At 53.4% G+C, this 17,657-nt stretch overlaps 1 protein-coding gene across 1 annotated transcript; it reads left to right on the plus strand.

Moving 5' to 3' along the window:
- The first annotated feature begins 88 nt into the window (after positions 1 to 88).
- On the plus strand, positions 89 to 10,180 carry CCDC197 (coiled-coil domain containing 197). The gene is given in 8 exon segments (XM_032593536.1): positions 89 to 268; positions 270 to 369; positions 1,843 to 2,021; positions 3,610 to 3,798; positions 4,596 to 4,667; positions 5,022 to 5,232; positions 8,466 to 8,912; positions 10,176 to 10,180. Coding segments are annotated over 8 exon segments (1,383 nt in total).
- Positions 10,181 to 17,657: the final 7,477 nt, after the last annotated feature.

A 17,657-nucleotide genomic window follows, 5' to 3' on the forward strand; every position in this document is an offset into this window, starting at 1 on the left:
AGACTGGACTCCACTCTCCCCCGTGCCTGACCACGGCAGCTCTTTGAACCGTTGTGGCTCAGTTAGCTCATCAGGAAATGGGGTGGAGATGAGGGGTAGAGGAGGGGGACTGGCCAGGGCAAGTCTGAGCAGGAGATCCAGGGAAAGCCTTGCAAGAGGTCATGACCTGGGAGCCTCCAAACAAGGCACTGGTGCCTGGCTCTTCCTGTCACTGAGATGTCCCTGCAGGCCAAGGAAGCTGAAGACTGAGGTGGAGAAGCACAGACTTTTTTGAAGACTCTCTGACTGAGGTCCTTGAGAAGATCCCCAAGGGTATGTATGGAGCTTCCCCTCCGAGGCCGCCTCCCAGCCTTGGGGCCAGGACACCGTGTGAGCCTTGAACTCCACCTGCAGCATGAGGACCCGCAAAGGTCGAGGCCACGGGGGTTCAAAAGGACACAGGTGCCCGGCGAGCCTGCCTGGTGAACCCTGCCTGGTGAGGCCACTGTGGCCTGTGGCAAGTTCTCGAGGTCCTGGTTTCTTTATCTGTACAAGGGGAGCCGCACCGGTCACGCGAATGGAGGAAGTCACCCTTCAGAAGCCCCGGCATTCAGCTGACACCTGGTAAATGTTAGCTATTATCGCTACTATTTCGTGGGTCTTTGGTTTTGTTTCATGTGTCGCTATGACCGACGACAATGACACAGACACCGGAAATGGGCTTTGCGTTTTGTTTTATCCTCATTCAACCCAGAGCCCACTGCCATCCGGGCCAGAAGCCTGTTAGGAAAGGGAAGGGGACACAAGCAGGTATTTTTCTCATCGTCATTATCTCAACATTACACTAATAAAAATAACTATTACCGTTTATTAACTACTTACTCTGTGCCAAGCTCTTTGGTGAATCTTTTTTTACCCCTCTGCGTGAGCTTCTGTTACCCAGGCTCAGAGACGTTAAGGAACTTGCCCCAAATGCCCAGCCAGGAAATACTGGGGCCGGGTCTCAGATTCTGGTCTGACTTCAGAGCCACTGCACTAAGCGCTGTAGAGCTGTGAGAGCCCCTCCCAAAACTCTGCCCCGGAGATCAGGGCAGGCTTCGCGGAGGAGGTGGCCTCTCATTGGGCTCAAATGAGCTCAGGGAGGGGGAAGAGCATGGCAGGCAGGGGGAACAGCACGAATGTAGGCTGGAGCCACAGCCCTGCATGACTGGTTTGGGGATGGTGAGTTCCAGTATGCTGGAGCACCAGGACCTGGTTCGGGGAGTTGCTGGGAGATGACGCCAGAAAGTTGAGCAGCACCAAAGAGCTTCGAGCACCAAGCCAAGGAGGGGTGAGGGCTCCAGGGCAGCATGGGGCTTGACCAGACCCGGCACCTAGAGCTGCTTCTAAAGCAGCCTCCTGGTTTGGAGTCTTCCTAACTCAGCAGTTCAACCCTGCTCACCCCATCCGGGATGGGTTACCACCAAAGCCGGGGACCCTATCACTCAGGACAGCAACAATTCCTATCCCCTTCTTGTGGGCTCCCCCAGTCAGCACTTTTTCCTGGGGGACAGTCTCCTGTGTCACCGGGCAGTCCGGATCCGGAATCCGGGTTCTTGGCCGCTAGGCGGTCCTTCTAATGTTGCCCCTTCTCTTGAAGGGGCAGGAGGTGGGCGATGAGGCCGGACAGTTGCTGGACCAGTCCTGCCATCTGGGAGTAAGCCCTGCGTGGATTGTCTGGCACCTGTCAACTTTGGGACTCCAGCTGGGATTTCGGGACCTCGGCAGAACTCCCATCTGCCTCATTAGCATCACCACTGCAGGGGGCAGGTGGGGGCTGGGCTCTCTGTGCCCACCCACCCCTCCGCGGCACTGTCTCCACAGGCCACAGTGAAGGGGAGGGGCCGGAGGAGGCCCTCGTGGAGACCGTGGTGGAGCACTATGGGAAGCTCTTCACCATCAACCAGGACATCCAGAAGCATCTGGAGGCCTTCTCCAAGAGGAACCAGGTCGTCCACCAGAGACTGGGGTCTCTAGAGGAGAGTCATAGGGCTCTTACCCCAGTAACAGCTATCTGAAGCCTGGCCCTTTGCCTTTAGCCCGTAAAACCGGGGGCATAGGGGTCTCCTCTGCACCTGCGAGGAAGTCTCAGAGCATTGGTGGGCTGCTGAGAGGGTCTGGGTGAGGCTGTCACTCCAGAGCCTTGTTCTGTCTCCCTTTCCGTCGTCCCCTTTCTCCAGGCTGACCCCTGACAGTGCTTATGCTTAAACGTGTTCTTGGGGGTAGAAAAGCCACGAATTCTAGATTCAAACAGACTGGGTGCAGATCCCGGTTCAGTCTCTGACTAGCTGCATGACCCTGCAAGTGTGTACCCTGTCTGAGCCTCAGTTTCTTTATCTGTCAGATGGCAATGCAAACTAGCTAGGAGGTTGTCCTGAGGCCCAGGACACAGACGGTGCCCAAGTTCGTGCCCCAAGAAGTCACCTGTCTCTCCTTTCTGGTTCATCTTATAATAAATAGAACTTTTGCCAGGAGGGCCGACCATTCCAGAAGAAACTGCGCCAGGCAAAGGCGTGGCATGATGAATTTGCATGCTGAAGCTGGGGCCTGGGGACTCGGAGGGGAAGGGGACTCGGAGAGGAGGGCTGAGGGTGGGTTGATTCTGGCACAGGACCGTTGTGCGCAGTTTGCAGCGAGCCTCTGCCCCCTAGTGGCAGCACTGAAAACCTACACCATTTGGCACCTTTTCGCCTCCGGAGAACCGGACCCTTTATGGGCAGCCAGGCAGGATGAGGGCGCTTTACCTGCTGTATCTCATTTAAATCTCACCTCAGCAGCTGGAGGTAAGTGCTTTCATTCCTAGCGCTGAGACAAGGGGAGGTGAGTAACCTTGAGCGTTCAAGTGCCGGGTTGGATCTCATCTTTCTTTAAAATGTTAATATTTTGTTCATCATGGATAAAAAAATGTTTTTTAATGTTTATTTATTGTTGGGGGGGAGGGGCAGAGAGAGAGGGAGACACAGAATCCGAAGCAGGCTCCAGGCTCCGAGCTGGCAGCGCAGAGCCCGATGCGGGGCTCGAACTGGCGGCCTGTGAGGTCACGACCTGAGCCGAAATCGGATGCTTAATCGACTGGGCCACCCAAGCGCCCCTTAATTTTGATTTTTAAACAACAAGTGAATTAAAATGTTCTTCACTGTAATTTATCTTAATTAATTAAGCATAAGCTGAGTTTTTCGATGCCACCTTGAATTTTGCAACTTAGACCGAGGTGGGCTTTTCTTCCCACTTTCCAGAGGAGGAAAGGAAGACTCAGAGAAGTGAGGACACCTGTGTAGGTCCAGGGCTGAGCCCGCATCCCATGGGGCCTTGCGGGGGGGGGGGGGGGGTGTGTGGCCGGCACTGCATCGACCAGAGCAGGCTGGGCTTCAGGAAGCTTTCGCCGGCCTTGCTCCACGGTGCCCTCCTAGCAGCCTCGGAGCCCAGAAGGGCACAGACTCTTGGGTCTGGTTATGGGAGGAAGCGAGCGTTAAGCCCCGGTCAGCCTGGACATGCTCTTTTGGGCATTTCCTGGTACCTTGAACAGCCAGACCACCCAGGACTTCCCCTTCCTCCCTCCCCCCATCAGGCTCAGATCTCCCTGGGCAGTGAGCTCCTCCGGACCAGGCCCAGGGCAGATGCCCCAGGAGGGTTTGCGGCACCCAGGTGACCCAGCCCCTCCCACCGCAGAGCCTCAAGATTCCGCTGTGTCAGCTGCAAAAGAGGTGTCGCAGCAAGCAGGAACAGTGGTAACATTTGGAACACCATGTTGCCTACCAGAGAGACGTGGACAGCTGTGATGTGAGCCCACTCTGTGGGATGGGGGTGGGGGCAGGGCTGGGGGCTGCTGTCTCCTCAATAAGCATCACCCCCTCCCCAACACCCCTGCTTACCTCACCCTGGTGACTGTCAGCTTTCAAAGGGCTTCTCTAAGATGGGGCAGAGGTTACTTTACAGATGGGAAAACTGAGATCACAGATAGGTAAGGGCCAAGCTCTACCAAGAAACAGTACCCGGGATTGGCATGTGCTGGGTGCTTACCCGGTCCTCTGATAATGCTTGTAGGTAATAACAGAACGATAGCTTTTAAGTGAGATCGTCAGTAATTCCTAGGACTGTCTGATGGTAAGCAGGTAGTACTTGGCACAAGGCCTTGCCCGGGACAGGCCCTCCTAAATGCTGCTTGGTTCTTACCTCTATCTGTTTCACAGATGAGAAGAGTGATTATTCGGAAAGAGTAAGCCATGCCCGAAATCCATGACCAGAGGCCAGGATTTCTGGACTTAAGCTCTCGAGCTCCTGCTTACTGGCCTTTGGAATGGGGACTGGTTACCCTCCGGCCCCTGGGTCCTCACTAAAATCAGAGCCTGTACCCTTCCAGCCTCAGGGGCTGCTGGGAAGACACCAGGACCAAGGCCTGGGGCACACTGCACCTGGACTGAGTGTGGTCAGCGAATCCAGGGCCTTCTCGGGCCCCATGGGATCCCGGAAGACACGATGGTTGGGATCTACAGGTGGCTGACCTCCAGCCAAGGGGCTTAGAGGGGGAGTGGAGTGGCCACTGTTTACAGAGCCCCTTCTGGGTCTTTCTCCTCAAGGTGGGAAGCAAGGCTGTCACCACTGACCACGGCCCCAGAGACCTGAAGCCCAGGACTCCGGGGCTGCCCAGAGTGAGGAGCTCTGGGTTCCTCCAGCCCCCTTCCCAGCCCCTGCTCCAGGTGTGGACCATGGGGGTCTCCGGCCAGGAGGACCCTCTGGGAAGTTAGTTCAATGTCTCTCATGGCAGGGGAGGACACTCAGGTCCTGTGGTGGGAGGGACTCATTCAAGGTCCTTTGGGAGTGGACCAGGGAGCACAGACCAGGATGAGAAGGTGGCTTCTCTGGTCTGAGTGAGCTGGGGAGGGGGAATGGTGGGAGAGGACTGGGACCTCTTCCTCCTCCTCCCCCTCTTCCTCCTCCTCCCCCTCCTCCTCCTCCTCCCCCTCCTTCTCCTCCTCCCCCTCCTTCTTCTTCTCCTCCTGCAGGAAGAGCTGCTCAACTACATGCACGTGGCCATCAACAACATGGTCCAGCAGTGTTCGCCCTCCACCCACAGCGTGCCCAAGAGCAGGGACCTCAGGACTCCCTGCCACCCCAGGCTGGCAATCTCAGCCTGTTCAGGGCCTCCGCTCATGGTGCATTCACTCTTAGCCCCCGTGAGTCCGTCCCTCCATGGCTACACGCGCTCCTGGGGCAGTAGGTCCTGGTGTCTCTATTGTCACTCAAGAAACTTGTGATGAGTTCCTGTTAGGTATAGGATCAGAGGCAGGTGCAAAGGAACTCCTGTCCTGCCCGGTCTTTCTCTGTGCATATCACACACACACACACACACACACACTGTACACACTCACACATTCACACGTGCTCTCTACACACCTAACAATACACGTGAAATATACACAGACACACCTGCAAACAAACACACCCAAGATGCACACAGGTGTGGCCACACATTTACACTCACGTGTGCACTCGGGGAGGGCGCATTTCAGTGACTGAGGGAGCCTCTGTGCAGGGTCTTCAGTTTCCACTTTGGACTCTTGGTCAAGTCCACTGAGCCTCCCCTTGTCACCGCCCCCCCAGGACCCCCCCCCCCCACCATCTGTCATTCGCTGAAGTTGCAGTAGCCAGGAACATGCCAGACCGGCCTCTACTGACCACACAGCGTGTCTTTTTCTTCTTTTTAATAATAGCTTCGTTGGGATATGATTCACATACCATAACATTTACCCTTTTATTTATTTTTTTTTTCAATGTTTATTTATTTTTGGGACAGAGAGAGACAGAGCATGAACGGGGGAGGGGCAGAGAGAGAGGGAGACACAGAATCGGAAACAGGCTCCAGGCTCCGAGCCATCAGCCCAGAGCCCGACGCGGGGCTCGAACTCACGGACCGCGAGATCGTGACCTGGCCAAAGTCGGACGCTTAACCGACTGCGCCACCGAGGCGCCCCACATTTACCCTTTTAAAGCGCACCCTTCAGTGTTTCTAATTCAGCCAGAATTATGCAACCATCACTACTCTCCAGAACATTTCATCACCCCCACAAGATACATTTTGCATCTGGTTTCTCTCACTTAACGTTTTCAAGGTTGATCTACGTCATATAGTGTGAATCAAGACTTCGTTCCTTTTTAGGACTAGATAATATCCCATTGCGTGTGGACACACCACATTTTCTTTATCCATCAGTGATGGCCGTTTGGGTTGTTTCCGCTTTTTGGCCGTTGTGGACAATGCCACGTGGGTGGACATACGTTTTCGGTTATCTTGGCGACGTACCTAGGTGTGGAGTTGCTGAACCATATGGCAACTCTGTATTTAAATCTTTGCAAATATTATCATCAGCTGCAAACTGTTTGCCCAAAGTGTCAGTGATTTTACAATCCTGTGACCGATGTGTGTGTGCGGGTCCGATTTCTCCACATCCTGTCCACACTTGGAATTGTCTGTCTTTCGTAATGCAGCCATCCCGGTGGGTGTGAAGTCCTAGCTCGTCGTGGTTTTGCTCTGCGTTTCCCTGGTGACAGTAGCATTGAGCGTCTCTTTGGTGCTCATTGCCTATTCGTATCTCTTCTTTGAAGAAATGTCTATTCAGATCCTTGGCCGATTTTTAAATCAGATTATTTGGGTGTTTTTTTTTTTATTGCATTCTAAGATATATTCTAGATACAAGTCCCTTACCAAATATACAATTTTCAAATATTTCCTCTCATTCTGTGGGTTGTGTTTTTCATTGGATGGTGTGCTGTGAAGCACAAAGGCTTTTAATTTTGATGAAATCCAAGTGAACTACTTTTTCCCCCTTGGGTTACTTGCCTTTAGGCATCACATCTAAGAAACTATCACAAGGGGCGCCTGGGTGGCTCAGTCGGTTAAGCGTCCAACTTCAGCTCAGGTCGCGATCTCGCGGTCCGTGAGTTCGAGCCCTGCGTCGGGCTCTGGGCGGATGGCTCAGAGCCTGGAGCCTGCTTCCGATTCTGTGTCTCCCTCTCTCTCTGCTCCTCCCCCGTTCATGCTCTGTCTCTCTCTGTCTCAAAAATAAATAAACGTTAAAAACAAAAAATTAAAAAAAAAACTATCACAAAAACTGTAATCCAAAGTCATGAAGATTTGTACCTAAATTTCCTTATAAGAAATTTATAGTTTTTGCTCTAATATGTAGGTTTATGATCCATTTTCAGTTAAAACGTTTGTATATGGTATGAGATAAGAGTCCGATTTCACTCTTTTGCATAAACATATTCAGTTGTCCTGATAACATTTGTTGGAAAAAAAAAAAACCAAAACTACCCTCCCCTGTTGCATTGGCCTCTCCTCTCTCTTGTCAAAACTCTACTGACCGTGAACGTGAAGGTTAATTTCTGGACTCTCAAGTCTATTCCGTTGGTCTAGATGTCTACCCAATGCCAATACCGCACTATCTTGATGACTATAGCTTTGTCGTCAGTCTTGAAATCGGGAGCTCTGAGTCCTCCAACTTTGTCCTTTTCTGAGGCGGTTGGATTCTTCCAGCAGGGCATGGTGGCGTCACGAGTGGCCGGGTGGGTTTCAGGAATGGTGTGATCCGAGGCTCCCTGGCTCATCAAAGATTCGTCCTTTCCACACACTGCTGGCTGCCCTCTTCAATACTGGCTTCATTCTAGGTCACAACTCGCTCTCCGTACTTGAGGCAGGCTCAGTGGAGACGTTCGAAACACAGGATGCTTGGTTCCTCTGGAACCCGGAACGCCTGCCCCGCCCCGCCCCGCCCCAGGGTTGCCATAGCAACAGCCAACAGTCGGCAAGCCTGCGCCTGCGCCTCCGTTGAGAAGGACTCCTCACAAGCACTTCACACGTATCAGGGCTGCTCAGCGGCCCAGCTCCAGGGACACCATTCACCACGTTGGCTTCCCCTGGGGCAAAACTCATGTTATTCATATTCACATTGTGATATGAGCGATGTCGTTTTCAATAAGGGCACGTTTGTCTACATACTCACAGTACATTAATTTCATCTTCTTCCGAAGCAAAAGGAAGAAATTACACGGTGATGTCAAGGGGTCCCGTGGGTCTCCTGCAACAATCACTCAACCGAGACGTATTGAGTCGCCCACATGGGCTCAGCGTTGTGCTAAGAGTTGGAGATAGAAGGTCCTTCAGGAACGAATGCCTCTAAGAGAGGGAGGCTGGGGGCAGTCGGGTGGGCTTCTTGGAGGAAGCGGTGAAAAGAGGCAAGCGACCGCATCAGGAAGCCACACAAGTACTTGGACTCAGTCATCTAGCTTTGCTACCACTGGGCTGTGCAGCTTCAGGCAAGTCACTTAACCTCTCTGAGCCTCAGTTTGGTCATTTGCCAACCGTCACCTATAGCACATCCTTGGCAGGGCGCTTGTGAGAGTTAAAGGAAGTGTAGGTAACCTTTGATGGTGCTTTGGTCCCTGGGAAGTGGTGTCAAAGCACCTTCAGGCGACGGAGATTTCTTTTTCCTCCCAGGAATTTATGTTGGACAAAATGGAGACAGTGAGATTTGTATCACTGCGCGTGGAACCCAGAGTGTGCTGGTCAGCGGACAGTGACAAGAGTGAGGGCCTCAGAAGATACCCCAGGTCCTTCAGGAAATGCCCAAGGGATCGAGATTCGATCCCCCAAACGCCCTTTCCCAGCACCCAAACTTCAGCGCGCTCCGGCCCGTACGGACCAGGCCGGCGACCAAGCCAGCCCTGCCAGCATCAGGACCATTTCCTTAGCCCCTCGGCCTCCTTTTGTCACCACAGTGCCCCCAAGTGGGTGGGAGCCAGCCTGTTCCCCGCACTGGGGGATTGGCAGGCAACAAGGCTGCGGACCGGACCGGGGAAGAGAGAGAGGGAGTTCGCCGGGTGGGAGGCAGCCGGAGGTCAGGGGGGGACTTGCCAGGCTGGACTTGCACCTGGGAGCCAGGGCCGCACTGTCAAGGTCGTCGGTGGGTTTGTCTAAGAAGAGCTCTGGATAGGTGGCTAGCTTTTAGGAATATGCGCGTCACAGAAACTCCCTTAAAGAGCCCCTCAGGGCCTGGGAGGCGTGAGAGCTCGCCTTGCCCACCGCAGACCGGGGAGCACGGCAGGCTGGGGGTCCTGAATTTGTTCATCGGGGGCGTCTCCTGAGAAGCAGAAGCAGGGTCAGTGCCCTCTGCGTTTCCCGAGGGTCCCAGAGCTGCCCGGAGTGGGTGCTGCTCTCGGGGAGAGCTTGGCAAGGCAGAACCCCTCCCTCTCCAGCCTGCCTGGAAAGTTGGGTGAGAGGGCATCTAAGGGAGTCCCCTCCCCCTCCCCCTCCCCAGCCGGATGTCCTTAGGCTGGGGGCGGAAGAGCTTGGTCTGGATGAAAGCACTGGTTTGACACCCTCCTGGTGACCGCAGCCTGGAAAGAATTCACATCTGGAGTCCGGCCTGCCTCGGCTTTTTGGTGTGGATAAAAGTCGCAAGTTAAGAGCGACTGACCAGCTGCGAACCGGCGAGTTAACTTTCAAAGAAGAGTTTCAGAAAAGACGCTGCTATTCGGTCCACAAACGCCGAGGGTCGTCATTTTCCAGGTGCTGTTGGGAGAGGGGACAGGCGGCTCAGAGGGAGGGACGGCAGGAGCAGGAGTAGGACTTAGCTGCGGAATTAGCGAGAGGAGCTACATACAGTGAGGCTGAGCGTGGTCTGGTCTTCTGAGCAGCTTGAAGGGGAACCGAGGGGGGACCATTGTTTCAAGTTCTGGTCTCACAGGCCTTTGGAGCAAAGAGGACATCTCAGGTAGGCTGGAGTCAGATTCCAGAAGGCGGAGGTCATGGTGGGGGGCGGGGCTCAGAAAGTGAAGGGATCACGAGGGGAGGGGTCTCCAGTCTGGCTGGAGCCGGAAGAACCTGATGGGCGGTCTGAGAAGGTGGGCTGCGGAACCATCGTGGGGTCCACAGGCCCAGCTACGAGGTTTGGACGTCGGTCCGGAGGCCACACATGGGGGCGGCTTGGTCTTGGGCTGCTACACCAGAAGACCACAGACTGGGGGCTTAAACAACGGACATGTATCTCTCGTACTTATGGAGACCGGAGGTCCCAGATCAAAGCACTGGTAGAATAGCAGTCTGGCAGGGGTCTGCGTCCTGCTTCATAGACGGCCGTCTTCTCGTTGTGTCCTCACAGGGTGAAAGGGGCAGAGCAGCTCTATGGGGGTCTCTCTCATAAGGGCACAAATCCCATTCCTGGGGGCGCCACCCTCATGATCTAACACCTCCTAACACACTGGAGACTGGAATGTGACCATGTGAATTTGGGGTGAGGGGACGCAAGCATTCAGTCCCTTGAAGGGAGCCTCCCACATTCCTGCCTTCCTCTGTTCTCCCTCTCCCCGCAACATCTGCTTTCCAAAGACACCTAGAGTATCCCGTCCATCTCCCTGTAACGTGGGCACATGCTGGGCCAACGATTCTCGGACGCGAACGTTTTGTCCGGAAGACATGTGACCACACAGAGTGTGTCCCTGCTCCCGGAGCTTCTGATTCAACAATCTGGGGTCTTAGAGGCCTTGGAATTTGCATTTTTTTTACGTTTATTTATTTTGAGAGAGAGAGGGAGAGAGAGAGAGAATCCCAAGCAGTCTCTGCACTGTCAGTGCAGAGCCCGACGTGGGGCTTGAACCCACGACTGTGAGATCATGACCTGAGCCGAAATCAAGAGTCAGATGCTTAACCGACTGAGCCACCCAGGCGCCCCTAGAATTTGCAGTTCTAGCATGTTCTCACGAGGTGCTGATGCTGGAGGTCCCAGGACCACACCTTGAGAACCGCTGCTTTAGAATTACGGCAAATCCTAACTGCCTAAGCTGGTTCTGCTCCTCCTTGAGCACAACCACCCCCTCCTCCCCCATGCCTGGGTCTCAGCATCCCGCCTGCCTGATGCGCCTGGACCTGGCAGCCTGGGAGGGCCGTCCCCACCCTGTCTAACCTCCCAGAAGGTACCGGACATACACTCGCTTCTAGGCCCGGGGCACGGTCCTGTGGCTTCCTGGCTTTGCCTGTGAGGGCTCTGAGGAGTGCTTCCTTCTTCCTGTCCCCTGCCATCTGCATGCTGTGCACCGGTTGTGACTGTGTAGGTCTGGTTCAGATGTTTTGTCACACGCCTCGGGGAGGAGGACGATCAGAGCAGATGCCTGGGGTGACAGTGGCCCGGCCATCAATCTACATTTGCAACGGGCAGCTGAGTCTTTTAGGAGCTCCCAGCCTCCACGGCGAGGGGCTTGGCTCATGAAAGAGACAGATGGGGCCCTGGGCTTAGCCGTGCTGCTGCGGGCATGTACCCGAACGCTGGGGTTCAGTCCTTTCTGTGCTTTTATGTCCGACAGAAGCTCTCTCCGCCCAGACCCTGTCCCTTTAAGGTACGTTTTCTTGGGTTCCCTGTCAGCTGGAGAAAGGCCTTCAAGTGCATTTGGAGAAAAGAAAAAAAAAAGCAGTAGTTCAGGTACCTTAGGAGATGTCACTTCATCTGACCTCCCATTCAGACCCCGAGACCCCAAGACACCAGTTGGTCCGGGGCTTGGACATTTTGTGAGACTGAGAGCTCATTACCTGTCAATGAATTCCAGCTTTAAGTAACTTCAAGTGTGAGAAGATTCTTCCCACAGACCATCCTGGGAGAGCTGGATTGTTAGCAAGTGGCTGGTGCTGGAAAAAAATGGTGGGAAAATCAAATTATGTCCTTTTTTTAGACCACACACACCAAGGTATACCAGTTCCTTTGAGTGGTTGTTTTCCAACTCTCGTGTTCATTAAAACCACCGTGACATTTGCTAACCACGGAGACATCTAGAGATTGTTCTTGAAGATGCTGGTTCTGACGTGGGGCCCAGAAATCTGGATTTTTAACAAGCTCCTGGGTGGTTCAGATGAGATGGTTCTCCCATCGTAGGGAGAGAAATACTGGGTATCTAAATGCCAAAAAGAAGGAAATCTGGTCTGTGTTGACCTGCTCTTCAGTTGGGAAGCATGAAAGCCACAGAAGTGATACCTGAAAATAATTTCATCACATAAAAATTAAAAACGCGGGGCGCCTGAGTGGCTCAGTCGGTTGAGCGTCCGACTTCGGCTCAGGTCATGATCTCACACTCTGTGAGTTCGAGCCCCGCGTCGGGCTCTGTGCTGACAGCTCAGAGCCTGGAGCCTGCTTTGAGTTCTGTGTCTCCCTCTCTCTCTGCCCCTCCCCTGCTCATGCTCTGTGTCTCTCTGTCTCTCAATAATAAATGAACGTTAAAAAAAAAATTAAAACACATCTACCTCAGAACGCATCCAAATATCTAAAGACAATAAACTAGAGGGAAATGATGACAAATTTGGAAAAGGATCAATGTTTTAAAGAGCTCTCACAGAGTAGAACAGACAATTGTTCATATTCAGAAAAAAAAAATAAATAAAAATGGCTATAAACATGAAAAATATTTCACCTTACAAAAAATAGAATTAAACAATGTAATTTCTGTCCATAAGAAGATTCAAACTAAGAATACACTAATGCTTGTAAGACAGGCTGTCTAACAGTGTGATACTGTTTGCATATATTTTCTAGAGAGCAATTTGATTAGAGGTCTCAAGAGGCTTAAGAAAATGTTTACGTCCTTTGGCTCAATAATTCCAAGCCGAGAAATTTAAGCGAAAAAACCAGAGCTATTTGGTTCCAAAATGACAGCCCAACTCAACTTGGCTTCAGCCAAAAAGAGAATGCATTGGCTTATAAAAACTAGAAGGTCAGGGACAGCTTCGGGCAGAGCTTGATCAGGAGCTCAGTGTCAACCCAGTCTCTCTCTCTGGGCCTTGCTCTTCTGCATCTTGGCTTCATTCTCCAGTTCCATGTAAACAACCTCAGCCCTGCATCCTCCAAAGCTGAAGTCAGAGCAAGAAAGAGAGAATGTCCCTTTGTGGTAAGTCTCAGGGTTCACTCTCATTGACTCACCTGGGGTCAGATGCCTCTCTTTAATCCCTGACTGGCCAAGCCTGGGTCAAATTTTTGAGTTTAGGAGAGGTGGAATATCTTTTATGGCTAGAGTCATTCCCCTGGAGCCAATGGTGGATGCCGCATGAACTACGTGGGCTGAAAGAAGGGGACGTGTGGTTCCCCCAAAGGGGAACCAGGCTACCGTTATCGCAGGGAGGCGGGACCCGATGCTGCTCCGGCAAACCCCAGAAGTGCCCGTTACAGATGCCAGCAGAGTGTTTAAGATGCCACCACATCGTTATTTAGAGTAGCCAAACTTCAAACAACCTAAGTATCTCGGAGGAAGAGTTTAATAAATAATGCCCCAACTTTAGGATCTGATAATTCTGCAGCCATTAAATTACATGTTTTCAAAAACAGGGTTGGGAAAAATATAGGACGTAAAGTTAAGTGGAAAAAGGGATTCAAAAAATAGAATATAAGCCCCATTTGATAAAATTTATATATGCAAAAGAATGGAAGGATATACACTACATTAGTGCTTCTAAGTGGGAGGCCCGTGCCCCTCAGGGTGTTAATTTCCACCTAGTGCAGCAGATTGAATTGGGTCGTGAAATAGATAGGGGTCCCAAAGTGTCCTCTCTCCCGGGGTTGTGTCTACTTCCTTGGGCTTGCCAGAGGCTCATGGCGGGCAGAACACTCCTCTCCACCTCTTGGCCGGGCGGGCCACGTGACTTGCTTTGGCCAATAGGATATTAGCGAACTGTGACACAATCGGAGGCTTAAAACATGATCGTGCCGTGGGGCTTGGGGTTTAGCACTGGTAAGCTCTGCCATGGAGAGAGGTGTGCCTCTGGGAGCCCCTTGAGTCCAGAGGGACGAGAGCCACGTGGAGCAGGATCCACGAAAACTGTCCAATCCTCAGCCAACCCCGACTGAGAAACAAATGTTTATAATTGCAAGCCAGTGAGGCTGAGGTCGTTGGTTACACAGTATCATAGTGGTGGCTGCTGGATACACCCACACACTCCCTCAGATTCCCTACTCGCTCCAACCCAAGGATCCCCAGTGTGGGGGCGGCCGGTCCACCTGCTGGCCGTGCATTGGGCGCCTGAGGGACGCTGGGATGCACAGAGGTGGCTTAGTGCTCTGTTCTGCCACATTAACCATGGTTAGCTTTGGATCGTAGGACTCCAATCTTCCATTTTCCTCTTTATACTTTTGTAGATTTTCCGGAGTTGCTGCAAAGAGTGTGGTTCACTTTTATAACCAGAAAAAGCAAGCTTTGCTGAAGAATTGGAGAGATTAATTGGAAACTAACTCCTCTTGGCATCTCACGAATCCTCCCTTTGGTGTCCCTGAGGAAAAGGCTCGCTGTCCATTCATTCACCTGCAGGACCATCTTCAAGACGGAGGACAGGGTTCTTGGCTTCTGAAATTGTTTTCCTTCAAGTTCGGTGACTCTGGCTCCACTCTGAATTGGTTCCCATTGGCCTCTAGCCTCAAAACGTGGTGTCTTAAGCTGAGTTCCATTGTCCAGCTAAGGAAGTTGGCCAGACGGGGATGACAGGAGACACCTGGAAGAGGCCGCCTTCCCGTGGCCCCAGCTGCAAAGGCGCAGGGCACTCCGGCCGTCACTCCCAGCCCCTCACCTGAGGAGCGATGCCCTACCCAGCCCCACTCTTGGCCTGGAAACAGCCGGTCTACTTCGAGGCTTGTGCTCCAAGGCTGTAAGTGCCGGCCAAGCCACCTGGCCCCAGCATGTGCCCCAGTGTCATTACTAGGCGTCTCCAGAAGACGCTGCGTTGTTTCCATGTCCTTTGGTGCTGAGGCTCGTTTGTCCCTGGCTGCCGGCTGCTTGGGTTCTCTGCACGGTTCAGTGCTGTGGGAGACGCTGCATTCAGAGTCCAGACAGTGTGAGCCCTGGGACCCCAGCTGCTCTCCAGCACTGTGCAGGGGGGGGGATATGAGGGCCCGAGCTGCGTCTCCTTGGCTCCTCCCCCTCCGTGCCCAGGCGGGCCTGGTGCAAACCAGGTGGTCAGTGTTGCACAGGAGGGGGTGGGTGTGAATCCAGAGAGGCTCCTGATGGTCTCTGCACAGTGACAACTTCCTGATGCGGCCCCAGAACTTACAGGCCACTGTACCTCACCCGAGTCACCCCTACAGCCCGTGAGCTGGAAAGCATTGGTTTTCTGGGTCCATCTTACAGAAAGTTCGGGAGCTGTAGCTCTGTGGTTATGTGGCTCGCCCAAGGTCCACACAGCACTTAGCGGTTGGAGCTGGGACGTTAGCTCTGGCCCTTCGGCTCCAGATGGAACGACTGTCATTTTGGAAACACAAAGAACACAAAGAACGAGAGCTAACACGCACCGGATGCTTGCTGTGCGCCAGGCACCTTGCTAAGCTCGTCGTAGCTCGCGCAGTCTTCCTACCAACCCTGAGAGCGACAGTCCCCGTTGTCCAGGTGAGGAAACAGGCTCAGAGAGGCAAAAGGCTTGTCTGAAGTTGCACAGCCCAGGGGCAAGGCCCACGTCTGTCTCCTTTCAGAGCTGGTGCTCCGAGCTGAAGGGAGCATGGGGGGGGGGGGGGGGCGGGGATCACGTAGCCGAACGGGAGGTGGCCAAGTTCAAATCTGGAACAGCCCCCAGGTGGAATCAAGAGACAGGGTGCTACCGTAGACCCCTGCCACTCAGTGGGGTCCGGGCCCCGCGTCATCGTGGCATCACCTGGGATTTGCGAGAAAGGCAGAATCTGCATTTTAACAAGAACCCAGGGGATCCTGATGCACGGTAAAGTGCTGGTCTAATTTGCTCGGAGGGGAGCCTGGCACCACCCCCATGCGGGGATGTGACTCCGAGGCGGCACCAGCTCTCAGCATCCGGGGGTTCCGTGCAGGGGCCGTGAACTGAGAGGAACAGTGCCTCCGGCCTGAGCCCCCACCGGACAGCCGGAGGTTCAAGCTGCGGGACCCCGGGGGGTAAGCTGCCTGCCATCCAGTGAATGCTCTGAGGGGCTTCCTTCTGCCCCCGCTGTCCTTACCCCGCCCCTCTCTGCCCCTGCCACCTCCAGCCTCACCTCCTCCACGAAGCCTCCCCAGCTGTCCCTGCCCTAGGCAGAGTGAGCAGAGCCCAACTCTGGGCTTCCAGCCTCTCCTACAAGGATCTCGAGAGCACCTGCCCGCCCCCACCGCCCGCCCCCAGAGGTGGCACTTAGTCGTTTACACTTACGTCTCCCCCACTGGAAGGAGAAGTTCTCCAGACAAAAGGCTCATCTTTTTCATTGAGGCCTATGTGACATACAACATCATGTTAGTTTCAGGTGTCCCGGGAAGGGCTTCATCTTAATCAACTTAAGCCTGACACGGAAGAGGCCCTCAGCTAATATGTGCTGGGTGAATGCCTCCTCATATGCTCGGGGTAAATGATGAATGAATGAATGGATGTCTTAAGCAAAGGAGTAAATCTCTAAGTGAAACTTTTAAGGAACGTGTAGGAGACAAAAGAGAGGGGTGTGCGAGGGGCAGAGGGATCTTGGCTTCCACTTGGCCCTCAGGGTTATCCGTGTCGTATTCCCAGGGCCATGCCACCTCCCAGGGCGAGCCCTAATAAACCAGGCCAGAGTTTCGGGGTTCTCCAGGGGAATTACTTGGAGGGAAGACCTCCCTCTCCCCGCTCTCCACAGCATCATAAATCATGGGAATGCTGCCGCCAGGCACCCTGGGATGGTGCCACGGAACGAGGGGGAAGGGGACCTTGGGACAGCCAGCACCCCACCCCCATCCCAGGCCAGGGATGGCGCCCACCTCTTGGGAGCCAGCAGAGCCTTGCTGTTGCTTGAGCCGCTCAGGCCTCCTTCACACGTGGAGTTGGGATGGATGAGGTAGAAGGCAACAGAAAAATGGGATCAGCCCCGTGTCAGGTCTACGCTGGGCATGAAGCCTGCTTAAAATTCCCCCTTCCTGGGGCACCCGGGTGGCTCAGTCCGTTAAGCACCTGACTTCGGCTCAGGTCGTGATCTCTGAGTTCGAGACCCGCATCGGGCTCTGTGCTGACAGCTCAGAGCCTGGAGCCTGCTTTGAGTTCTGTGTCTCCCTGTCTCTCTGCCCCTCCCGTGCTCGAGCTATGTCTCTCTCTCAAAAATAAACATTTAAAAAAATTAAAAAAAAAAAAAAGTTGGAGAGATGTCTTTGACTTAAAAAAAAAAAAAATTCTCTCTCCCTCTGCTCCTCTCTCTCTCTCTCTCTCTCTCTCGGTCTCCCTCTCTAAAAAGATAAAAGATTTCAAAAAGGTGATCTAAGACCTTTATATGATTTGAATTTTACTATTGAGTCCTGCATAGGATATGGTGGGGGCGGGGGCCAGGCCACTCTTATTCCTATAATGGATGCCTTTCATTTTTCTCTCTCCTGTGATCTCAGCTAAGAAATAATTTGGGGCAAAAGGCTGCCACCTAGAAGATGAACAAATTTTACTTCTCCTTCAGCAAGGGTGAGAAGGTGAGAATTGTGAGTCACACGGCCAGCCTGAGAGGACCATCTGCTCAAAGTCCTTCCGGGAGGGACAGGGTTTCTCTAAGGCAGCCGAAACTGATACTTCAACTCAGAGAGGTACAGCAAGTCCCTCCGGGAGGCACAGCGAACAGGTGGCAGAGCCCAAGTCTGACCGCAAAGCGAGGGCACTTTTCCTAATTAAAGTTTCCAGA

Source organism: Lynx canadensis, chromosome B3 (assembly GCF_007474595.2).
Source record: "Lynx canadensis isolate LIC74 chromosome B3, mLynCan4.pri.v2, whole genome shotgun sequence".
Lineage (NCBI taxonomy): Eukaryota > Metazoa > Chordata > Mammalia > Carnivora > Felidae > Lynx > Lynx canadensis.